This window comes from Xenopus tropicalis, chromosome 9, assembly GCF_000004195.4.
Source record: "Xenopus tropicalis strain Nigerian chromosome 9, UCB_Xtro_10.0, whole genome shotgun sequence".
NCBI lineage: Eukaryota > Metazoa > Chordata > Amphibia > Anura > Pipidae > Xenopus > Xenopus tropicalis.
Genome location: NC_030685.2, coordinates 75,388,039 through 75,400,355, shown reverse-complemented (window position 1 = coordinate 75,400,355; position 12,317 = coordinate 75,388,039). Strand labels below are relative to the sequence as shown.

Sequence of the window (12,317 nt, the reverse complement as noted above, 5' to 3'; positions counted from 1 at the left end):
GTATATTGATGACTTCTCCTGTTATTTGAGGAGCAGACTTTTCAGTCAGCGTTCATTATTTATTTTCCATGGGATGTTTAATTATTAGCTGCCGTGACACTCTCCAGCCTGCAGCTGAAAAAGTTCTCTGGGGGGGGGGGGTCTGGGTCACAGACCCCGGCAACTGACAGATTGACTATAAGGCCTATACATCATTCCCTGCCCCAATAGAGGTGTCTTTCATATTACCACACACTATGGTCAATTTTACCAGAAGCAAGTTAGCCTGCCCTGTATGTTGTTGTAATGTGGGAGAAAACTCATATACAGGTATGGGACCCATTATCCAGAATGCTTGGGACCTTGGGTTTTCTGGATAAGGGGACTTTCCGTAATACGGATCTCCTACCTTATGTCTGCTAATAAAATTATTTAAACAGTAATTAAACCCAATAGGATTGTTTTGGCCCCAATAAGGGGTAATTATATCTTAGTTGGGATCAAGTACAGGTACTGTTTTATTATTACAGAGAAAAGGGAATCATTTAACCATGAAATAAACCTAATAGGGCTGTTCTGCCCCAATAAGGGGTAATTATATCTTAGTTGGGATCAAGTACAGGTACTGTTTTATTATTAAAGAGAAAAGGGAATCATTTAACCATTAAATAAACCCAATAGGGCTGTTCTGCCCCCAATAAGGGTTAATTATATCTTAGTTGGGATCAAGTACAGGTACTGTTTTATTATTACAGAGAAAAGGGAATCATTTAACCATTAAATAAACCCAATAGGATTGTTCTGCCCCAATAAGGGGTAATTATATCTTAGTTGGGATCAAGTACAGGTACTGTTTTATTATTACAGAGAAAAAGGAAATCATTTTAAAAATATGAATTATTTGATTAAAATGGAGTTTATGGGAGATGGCCTTTCCGTAATTCGGAACTTTCTGGATAATAGGTCCGATATCTGTACTACAAACTCATTGCAGAGAGTCTGGCTGTAGTCAAAGCCAGGACCCCAGTGCTAACCTTTGTGCCACCATGCTCACACTATGATTTTAACTGTTCTTTATGGTTGCTGCATTAAATAATCGAAATCTAAAGTGAGGCTCACCTTGCTTACTCGCACCACCCCACCTCCTACCCTCACTTGTGCACACACCAACATTCACCTTCCTGCTCCCATGCCCAGCCCGGCTCCATATCTGACTGGCAGTACTGGAACTGGACAGGTAGATGCTTTTGACATCAATTTCAATTTCCCTCCCAGTCCCCAGTACTTCCAGTTGTGTCAAGCTGTGAAAATGGAGTATGAAACTTCGTTGCGTACGCTATTTGGTGCGTGTATGGCAGCTCGACAAGGCAACCGATATCGCAAAGGGCCGCGGATAACGGTCGATCGGCCACGTTGAAAGATTTTGATCGGGCGCCATTGAAGGCACCCAAGCAAAATCTACATTTAGGGCTGAATCAGCAGAAAGAGGTAGAATTTCTATTGTTTCTACCCCCATATCTGACGATTCAGCCCTGAACGCCAGTGGAGGGTGGGAAAGATCAAAATTGCTACGTGTATGGCCACCTTTAGAATACTGCTGCCTTTGGCCCAGGACTTTGTTTCATTCCCAGAGATCCAGGCCTGCTGAGAGTTTCAAAATGTAAATAATTAAACTTAATTGTGTCTTCTTTAACATGTCCAGGAATGCAGAGCTATGCAGTGGTGTTGCTGGACAAGTCATGTCAGTTACCAGTTTGGATCTCAATAACATGCACGCTGAATGCGACTTATTGTTCTTTGCCTGTGCACATACTCCTGATCACTAATATCCAAATTGGGAATGGAAGTTCACAGTCAAAGATGGTAGCTGCAAATATTTCTACACAGCAATGCAGTTTTGGAAGTGCTACTGGGGCACGGGTAATTAGGAGCAGGCATCAGTGAGTTTGGGGTGGGTAGGGGCCAGTGCACTAGTGCTTAAATGGAAAATATTGCAGGGGAGCCTTTACTTCCCCTTTAAATATACTGAACAAAATGGTAAGTATTTGTATTTTCCTGTTCTTGGAAAAGTATTCTCTAAATGAACTTTGTTTTACTTATTTAGATTTCCTTAAATCACCCCTGGAAAACTATGTGAAACATCTAGAAGTACCAGTGAAAATTCTTCGGATGGAACAGAGATCGGGACTGATCCGGGCACGCCTCAGGGGGGCAAACGTGGCCAAGGGCCAAATTATTACTTTCCTAGATGCTCACTGTGAATGTACAATTGGCTGGCTGGAGCCGCTATTGGCACGAATCAAGGAAGATCGGTATGTTATGGAGACTTATCAATGTATTCTGCCTTGTTGAATTATTGTAGCTCAGACTTTTGATTTTTAAAATTCAAAATCCCAGATTTCTATTCTGTGCCTTGCATGGTCTGTTTGGCCCATGTCATTCGCTGTTCCACTGGGAGCCCTCCTCTTGGAACAGAAGCAAAATAGGCCAGTGACCCGCGCACAGCCAAGTCCAGGAGGAAATCCTTGCTGTCAATCATCCATTGTTACTGGAGTTCAAGCTTTCAGTCCCTTCTGTCTCTATGATACGTCTCCTTCTAGACTTTTCATTGAATCTGTACAATCTTTAACAGTGATTCTTTATTATATGAGGCAGTTTATTGTGTTTTATTAAATTAGTTTCACTGGATTTCTAGCTCTGCGTATTCATTAAAGGGAATGTAAACCCCCCGTAACACTTTTCCCACTGCACCCCCCGCCGCCTAGTTTGCTCATGTAAATTATCAAAAATTGAATTATAAAGGCAAGAAAATTCACCTGTGAGAATATTGGTTTTCCCAGCATACTTTAACCCTTGATAATATATTAAAATATTTTGAGATTTAGTCTGTGTTTTATGTGCAGTATTTAGTTTGCCTCCCCCCAAGATGGTTACTGTGTTATGTCCTACACAGTGATTATTCTTTAAAACATTTTAAAACAAAAAGGCCACTTCCAGACTTTATACAGTTCTATAAGTGAAAACAGGAGTATGTGGGTACTGGGGTGTCAGGGCACATATTCAGCTTTTAACCCTAAGTATACTGCAGAGGACTTCTGGGGAATGAAGTGCTACCTGTTTGTACTGATTCCATACCTTCCATGAATGAAAATTAGACTATGCCCAAATGATGCCCAGTTGTACCAAGGATGCTCCCCCAATCTCCCCTAACACTGCCCACTTTCTCACAAAGCCCTGAATTTGCAGTGGCTCCCCTGTACTATTATTTATGCATAGGGACAATTGTAATGGAGAATCCCATATTGAATGGAGGCACTGGCGCTAAACCTGCAGAGCAACTACTGTTGCCAACTGAACCCCCTTTTGAAATACTACCATTCCTAACACTAGACTGGGATTTATAGTCCTGCAGTTGAGTAAAGTGTGGTTGAGCAAACAGCATTTAGATCCCCTTTAATATTGCCATAGGAATGCAGCCCAGTGACCTGTATGAGAACAGGGGGAAGCAGGGTATGCCAACTGCACTTATCCCTTCTTTGATTAGTTATTGGCTTGGTAAGACCTCTGGGTTAAGGGCCTAAGGCCAGTCCCACAAATACCTAGGCAGCTGGCTTTGTGTTGGAGGAAGACCAGGATGGGTTTAAGAGGTAGTTTTTGCTGCAGTTGACTTTGAGCCCCAGGAGCGAGTTAAATGGGCAGTGGGCAAGATGAGTTGGAAACTGGGTAGATCTAAGGGAAAGTGACCAGCCTGGGTTTGGGACTTTGAGAGGAGACAGGAACAAGGTTTGGATTCAGGGTCAGTTATATGGGAGAATATGGGCATTGTTTTGCTATACTTACCTGATACCCCTGACTGGAGCTCCTGTGAGTAGAAAACTGCACTGGCACTGGGTATTTATGTAGGACAAAGAAAACAAATTTTAAAGGCATTTACTGGTGTATAGAGGTGTGCTACTTCCAATATAAGGTATGAATATTTTTTGTATAACCTCATTTTCTTCTTTTTCTGTCTACTATAAAGGGTACCTGTCACTCAGATATAACAAGCTGTATAAAAAACGTCCTGTTCAAATTAAACATGAAATCCAAATTCCTTTTCTTATTAACACATCCATACCCATTACAAAGGAATTTAAAAATCTAGACTGACAATCATATATTGCTTGCCCAGCCTCTATGCCTGAAGCATAGAGGCAAGGCAGACAATTACTTTTACTTTCCATTCAGCACTTCCTAGATGTCACTGCACTCCTCACTTTCCTACTGCCTTCTTAACATCTTATTGTGTAGCCAGTGCATAGGCATCAGGACCCCCATTCTAAGACGTAAACAAGTCTTTGGGGTGATGCAAAGCTTGCCTTAATAAGTGTACACAAATATTGTCTGCCTGCTTGCTGTTATTGTGTAATTCCAAGACTGAAGGAAACAAGATTTAAATAAACTTTCACTCTACTGTACATGAGTCTTCCTGGACCAGAAGTTTCAAAAGATGGACTTTTTCCTAGCTTGAACTGATACTCAGAATGGTCTCTTACTCCAGGAATCTCCTATTCTGACTCCCTGAGACCATACAATGGCAGATGATACTGAAGGTTACTAAACCTTCCTGGCCTCCTTGTTAGAGCCTCTGGCTGCTCTACTAACTATCCTGATCCTGCCTCTCACTTTTATAGGCTATATCAAAACTTTCTAAGCAGTTACTTAACCTACTGCAGCCGAACTCTGCCTAGGGTTCAGCGTTCCACCTCCTCGAGCAAGTGGGGACCAAAAGAAAGAGAATAAGTGGTGGCTTTCCTTTTTGAAGGCTAGGGAACCCTGACACCGCTCGCCTCCCAACTGTACTATACGTTATTGCTCAGTGATATCCATGACCTTAGTACTTATAAAAGTAAAATAAATCCTCAACATGTGATTCAGAGCATCTCTTTGCATCTACCTTGTTTTTTTTTTCTTCTTCAGTAAAACGGTCGTTTGTCCCATAATCGATGTCATAAGCGACGACACCTTTGAATACATGGCTGGATCAGACATGACTTATGGCGGATTTAATTGGAAGCTGAATTTCCGTTGGTATCCTGTTCCGCAGAGAGAAATGGACAGAAGGAAAGGAGACAGAACCTTGCCAGTAAGGTAAACCCAAGCTCTATGCCTGTGACTGGCTCTTTTAGATCCTCTTTGCCTGGAAAATTTGGGTAAAAACCTTGAAGTCTCAGTTACACTGGGACATGGAGTAAAATAGCTGTGACTGATGCCCTTAGTGATTAAAACACATGAACAAGTGATTTTCTTGCACTCCGTGATTTGTCGTCCTATGTCGATGATCTCAGTCTAGAATCGATTAGCTGTCTGAGCAAGCACAATGAGCATCTTCCTACTGTTTATAGGTGTATCTCACCTCCAGTGGCCAAGCCTGATATAATTGCTTCTGTCTCTGATGTGTGTTTGTTTTTCCACAACAAAAAAATGCCAATTCCTGGCAGGCACTTAGTGCCTATGAACAGAAAGTTGGAAATTACTGACATATTAACTCTATGTCAGTTGCCTGGCCTATCTGAGTGAGCCAGCTGCTCAAGTAGGAGAGGTTCTCCTGGTGGGACCAGGCCTTAATAGGAAGGTTCCCATTAGCCCTTTCTTATTTCCATTCTAAGCCCACTTAACCTCTAAATAACATTTGCCACATTCGTTATTGTTGTGAAAGTGGGCCCCCGGCTGTCAGGATTCCTATTGGTGGGACCTAGGAAGCGCACCACTTAAACATTTACGAAACCCCTGTTTGTTGCAAATGTTGCGCTTATTGCTCCCTGCACTTTATGGGGGTCACATAGGAAGGGCAGGGACATTACATCGGTTTGTTACAGTTTTCCTGGATTGGTGCAGGAAGGGAGCCCTTGCACACTGGTGCCAGGTACAGGACAATAAAAGAGCTTTGTGTATTTTGGCACGTGGAACTGGCTGCCATCTGCTAAGATTATGGAAATGAGCCATTACAAAGAACTAGTTGTGGTATGGTGTGTATTTTGTTTGATCATCACAATTTCTGTCATTATTTAAGAACCCTTGATCAAGGTGGTTACAATAAATGGGGTAAGCTCCCCGACTGCATATATTTGTGTGTGCGGCTCCGTTACAAAAACAGTTCTATTGAGGATAAGTACCTGCCAGTCCTACGGAAGGCTTGCACCACTAGTGCAGCGGATCGAACAGTTACGGGTGTGCGGCTGAAATAAGGGTATTACTTAAGATCCCCTCAGACTACATTAGCCATTAAAAGAAAACTAAACCAGAAAAATGAATAATGTTAAAAATTCCATATTTTATATACTAAACTTACTGAACCAGCATTTTGGCAGTATGTAAATTCTTGTGGATGTTGCAAAAAATGCAAATGCGGCGATGGTGAACACCCCATATTCCAGGTGCCGCCTGCTTTTTATACACCAGTTATGTAATAAAAGGCACTAAGTTTACCCAGGTGCAGTAACCCATAGCAACAAATCAGCAGGTAGCATTTACTGGTCACCTGTTAAAAAACAAACATCTTATTATCTTAGTGCTCCTGGGCAAACTTAGTGCCTTTTATTACATATGGGGGTAAAACTTTACACAGAGCTGTACAATTGCCTAAATCTGTAATAACATATAAACATGTCGGAATTTACTCAGCAATGTCTGGTGGTCAGACAGGGCTGGAAAATAGGGGTAGGCAGGGCTGGAAAATAGGGGTAAGCAGGGCCGGAAAATAGGGGTAGGCAGAATAGGAAAATAGGGGTAGGCAAAATAGGAAAATAGGGGTAGGCAGGGCCGGAAAATAGGGGTAGGCAAAATAGGAAAATAGGGGTAGGCAGAATAGGAAAATAGGGGTAGGCAGAATAGGAAAATAGGGGTAGGCAGAATAGGAAAATAGGGGTAGGCAGAATAGGAAAATAGGGGTAAGCAGGGCCGGAAAATAGGGGTAGGCAGAATAGGAAAAAAGGGGTAGGCAGGGCCAGAAAATAGGGGTAGGCAGAAGAGGCACGTGCCTAGGAGCAACAGTTGGTGGGCGTCAGGCATGTACCTTTTCCTCTACCCCTAGTCCTGACCCTTCTGCCCCCATGACACCCTCACTACTCGCCATAATTTCCTTCCTTCCTTATGTGCATATGCTTGTGTTGGTGGGGATCACTGGACAGGCTGGCTAGCCAGGTTGCCTAGGGCAAGGGCCTAGAGCAGGGATTCTCAAACTACGGCCCCAAGGTAATTTACCCCCCGCCCCCCCCAGCGGGTGGAGCTGGAAGAGGAAGGACTTAGTGGGGAGAGGGAGGATGTAGTGGGGAGCGGGGGATCTTGTAGAGAGAGTATGAAGCGGGGAGTGGTGGAGCTGGGAGAGGGAGGTCAGAGCGGGGAGTGGGGGATACAGCGGGGAGCAGGGAACACAGAAGCAGCCCATAGTTTGACCCCGCAGCAGGGAGTGGGGAGCAGGCAGCAAGACTGGACCATAGTTTGAGGACACAGCAGGGAGCTAGGGGTTAATTTGAGGCCCCCCCCAACATGAACCATGAACTGGCCCCCTGTTTAAAAAGTTTGAGGACCCCTGGCCTAGGGAGTTGTGTTTGGCTGCGGAGAAAAAACCCTTGATAAATCACCACTAAATGGGATTAGGTTTTCCACAGTTGCGTGAGATGGCAGTGAAACAAAGTCATGAAGGAGAGCACATTTTATTGGCTTCAGCTGCACGGTATTCATTTTCCTTATCTGATTGGGCGGCTGGGGCGCAGTTACAGTGGTGCCGAGCGGCGTCGCAAATTAGAAAATGATTTTGAAACCCTCCAATAACTTGTGAATAATTGATCAGCGCTGTAAATGCTCAGAAATCCTTTTCAGTGAAAAGCAGAACGAAACTCTTGTCCTTTACAATGTTATTTCCTTGTATTAAAGGGACGTTAAATTATAAATGCACTAGAGATTGCTGCCGACTATACAGCATATACACAGTTTATTGCCAATAATGGCTCTTTCTTCCCCTTGCCGTGTTAGAGCAATGAGCTTACGGAACAGGTAGCGGCACTGTGAGTGACAAACAATAACTATTGACTGGAGGATCTAAAAAAAACTGTGTTGGGAGTTGTAGTTTTATATCAGTAGTGGAGCATTTTGCTCAACAGATCATTTGATTTAATTCACGGAATAATTTTAAGGTTGAACAAAAAGTTACAGAAGGGTTAACCATTATCCACACCTCACCGCCACACTGGTCCTGGGTCAGAGATGCCAACCTGGATCTAAAGAGATACAGGTGTACACTGGCTCCACCCCCCAAACTTCTCAGGCCACACCCCCTGATTGTACTCTTTAGCTCTTTAGCAGTAGCTTTAGCAGCTACTGGTAAGCACAGAATTTGGGTGCAACCAGGCAGGCAGAGGTAGATTAGGGGGGCTGGGGTAAGCATGGCCAAGATGCACCTGTGGTGCATGGTTGGGAGAGGTTTAAATCAGACCAACTTCTGAGAGTTCTGGGTAAGTTGACATGTCTACCAGGTTGTCCTTATATTAAACCTGGAAAAAATATGCCTTATTCAGGGTCAGACCGGGCCAGCAGGGCACCGGGGGTGGGTGCCCCTTGTGGCCCCGCTGACCCAGACCTGATCCGCGCCAGGGCTCTCCGGCTGATCTCCCTTCCCTGGTTGTGCCAAAGATAAGTATAATGTACATGCACTTGGAGAAGGGGTTGGGTATGCGCCGGGGGCCCCTGGAGGTGTGTGGGGCCCGGTGGTACCCCAGTCCCTCCCTGCCATTATTGCTTTAGGAATACATTTCTATGATTGCTGGACTATAGTTCTCATCATGCATTATCCCTAGTATTTCAGAAAAATGCTGGGAATTACGGTGCTGTAATAAATTTTTTTTTTTAGAAATGAATAATCAAACCTTTAAATAATGCTTCTTCATAGAGAATCGTCTGTTATCTGTATATTTGTTTGTAGTTTTTTTTTTTCAATTTCTGTAGCCTAATCATAGCGTTACTACAGTGTGTATAGATTGTTTTGACACATAAAATACTGTATAGAATGCTGTGATGTACATTGGGCCGCCAATAAGCCACATATATAGATGCTTAGCGCCCTCTGCTGCAAGATGTTGGAAGGAATGTTGTAGGGATAGGATATGTATATAATCTTACGCCAACGCCAAGTTTTGAGACATTTATGTCAGGGTTCATTTCCAATATTATTCAGAATTTTATGTTTGGTGATGGAAACCCATTAAATAAAGTTCAAATTTGATTCATGCTTTTCTGAGTTCTTATTAAGGCTCCTTTTTCTTCTTCTTATTATTAATACATATTTATAAAAATGCCAACATATTCCGCAGAAGGGACATACAAATAGTGATTGACTCAGGAGATAAAGAAGGCCCTGACCATAAGAGCTTACAATATAATAGGAACTGCTGTTGAAAGGGTGGTTTACCTTCAGGTTATTGAATTATTTGCCTTCTCTTCTGCCTCTTTCCAGCTTTCGAATAAGGGTCACTGACCCCGGCAGCCAAAACTATTGCTCTGTGAGGCTACAATTTTATTATCATTGTTACTTTTTATTACTTATCTTTCTATATCGGCCCTCTATTATTGATATTCCAGTCTCTTGTTTAAACCACTGCCTGATTGCTAGGGTAAATAAGACCCTAGCAACCAGATATCTGCCAAAATACCAAATAGAGAGTTGCTGAACAAAAGGCTAAAGACCAATTGCAAATTGTCTCAGAATATCAATGTCTACATCATATTAAAAGTTAATTTAAAGGTGAACTACCCCTTTAATGTCTTATTATCTGTAGGAGAAACCTAATTTTTTACAGTACAGGTATGGGATCCGTTATCCGGAAACCCGATATCCAGAAAGCTCCGAATTACGGAAAGCCTGTCTTCCATAGACTCCATTTTAATCAAATAATTCAGATTTTTAAAATTGATTTCCTTTTTCTCTGTAAAAATAAACCAGTGCTTTGTATTTGATCCCAACTAAGATATAAATAATCCTTATTGGATGCAAAATAATCCTATTGGGTTTAATTAATGTTTTATTGATTTTTTAGTAGATAGGAAATAAGAAATGAAGATCTAAATTACGGAAAGACCCCTTATCCAGAATACCCTTGGTCCCAAGCATTCTGGATAATGGGTCCTATACCTGTATTTAGAAACTGGCATTTACCACAGGAGTTCAATGCACAGTGAACCCTTTATTTTACATCCCCTGATTTTGTTTTCCCTAATTTTACAGATTTTACACAATTTTTACTGGTCCCCCTGAAAAATATAAAATGGGGGCTCTAATGTAGACCTAAATATAATCTGCTAATCGCTATTAAACTGATATCTTCTTTTTTCCCTCATTTAGGACACCTACAATGGCAGGAGGCCTCTTCTCCATTGACAAAACTTACTTTGAAGAGCTTGGAACCTATGATTCTGGGATGGATATTTGGGGAGGCGAGAATCTGGAAATGTCTTTTAGGGTAATTCATTTAGTGTATTTATTATATCTGTATTGGCACTGATTTGTTTTTGTCATATTTTGTAAGGGATATTGGTAGACTCATATACTAGACCGCTCTGTGAGGCTACAGTTTTATTGTTATTGTAACTTTCTTTTCTATTCAGGCCTCTCCTATTCATATACCAGTCTCTCATTCAAAGCACTCCCTGGTTGCTATGGTATCTTGGACCCTAGCAACCAAATAGCTGCTGAAACTCCAAACAGGATAGCTCCTAAACTGAACATTAAACAACTAAAAAACTACTAATAATAAAAAATGAAGACCAATTGCAAATTGTCTCAGAATATCACTCTCTGCATCATACTGTAACCCCAATTTGGCTGTATTTACAGACCAGCTAGATAGACTTTAGAGCATGGGGTACATAGGACTCTAACACACAAGATGGGCTTTTGCTATGTGGAAATATCCAAGGGGTGTAGTGTTACTACAACTCACTTAGGCTGTGTGCAAAGTAATTGAAAGAATGGACACCAGAAGGTTTGTTTGCGGTAAAACAGAACTTAACTTGTTTATTTGTCCAAGACAAATGGTAGGCTTTAAAGCCATAGGGGCATATTAACCCTATGGACCCTACAATATTAAAAGTTAACTCAAATGTGAACAGCCCCTTTAAGTGGCCTATTAAAGAATCTCACCAAACTGGAATATATATATATATATATATATATCAGTAAATATTGCACTTTTACATCCTTTCCCATGATCCACCATTTAGTGATAGGCTAAGTAATTATTGGCTAATTTATTGGTCTATCAATCACACCCCCCACATACACTGTAGCCTAGGTATCCTCCCTTTTGTGGCTACTCCCAGGCCTAACCCTCCCCAACCCACATGTTACGACTAAACTCCCAGCTCTCCCCACAGCACCCATGAGTCAGTCCCTAGGGGTGAGTGGGAAGGAAACTGTTCTTATCCTAATGTAAAATTAACTGTCTGCTGACCATTTAACCCCTTGCAAAAAAAAACGCCCATACCCTGCCCCAGGCTTTATAACTCCTCCAAACCAAAGGTATGGGATCCATTATCCGGAAACCTGTTATCCAGAAAGCTGTGAATAACAGGACAGCCGTCTCCCATAGACTCAATTTTAAACAAATAATAAATTCTTACATGATTTCCCTTTTCTCTGTAATAATAAAACAAATACCTTACATTTGATGGTAACTAAGATATGAGTAATCCTTATTGGAGGCTAAACAATCTTATTGGGTTTATTTAATGTTTGAATCATTTTTTAGTAGACTTAGGGGCTGATTTATCAAAGTCCGAATTTCGACTGTTTAACGCTGAGATTGGCGAACATTTTCATTATTAGTGATAATTTCTGATGTGCGTAAATGTTACGAAAATTTGTATTGTTATGATCCGAAAATATCATGGTACGATTAGTGATGGGCGAAATATTTCGCCAGGCATGGATTCGCAGCGAATTTCCGCGTTTTGCCATCGGCGGATTGTTTCGCGAAACGGATGAAAAAATTTGCCGCGGAAAAATTCCGTCAAAAAATTAAAACAAAAAAACAAAAACAAAACAAAACAATAGCCGCGGGCAACGAAACAATAGCCGCGGGTGACGAAACAATAGCCGCGCGACAAAACAATAGCCGCGGGCGACGAAACAATAGCCGCACGACAAAACAATAGCCACGGGCGACAAAAGAATAGCCGCGTGATAAAATAATAGCCGCGGGCGACATTTTTTTGTCGCATGACATTTTCGCCGTTTCGCGAATTTTTCGCCGTTACGCGGATCTTTTGAAAGATTTGCAAATTTTTCGGTGAAGCGAAACGGAACA

General features: G+C 41.9%; 1 protein-coding gene across 7 annotated transcripts in view; it reads left to right on the top strand.

Annotated features, from left to right (window-relative positions):
* Positions 1–12,317, top strand: part of galnt13 (polypeptide N-acetylgalactosaminyltransferase 13) — a 193,503-nt gene that overhangs the window by 110,168 nt on the left and 71,018 nt on the right. For all 7 annotated transcript variants that reach the window (XM_031892695.1, XM_031892694.1, XM_031892692.1 and 4 more), the window contains 3 exon segments: positions 2,084–2,291; positions 4,939–5,109; positions 10,355–10,472. In XM_031892695.1, the coding sequence (XP_031748555.1) occupies positions 2,084–2,291; positions 4,939–5,109; positions 10,355–10,472 (497 nt within the window).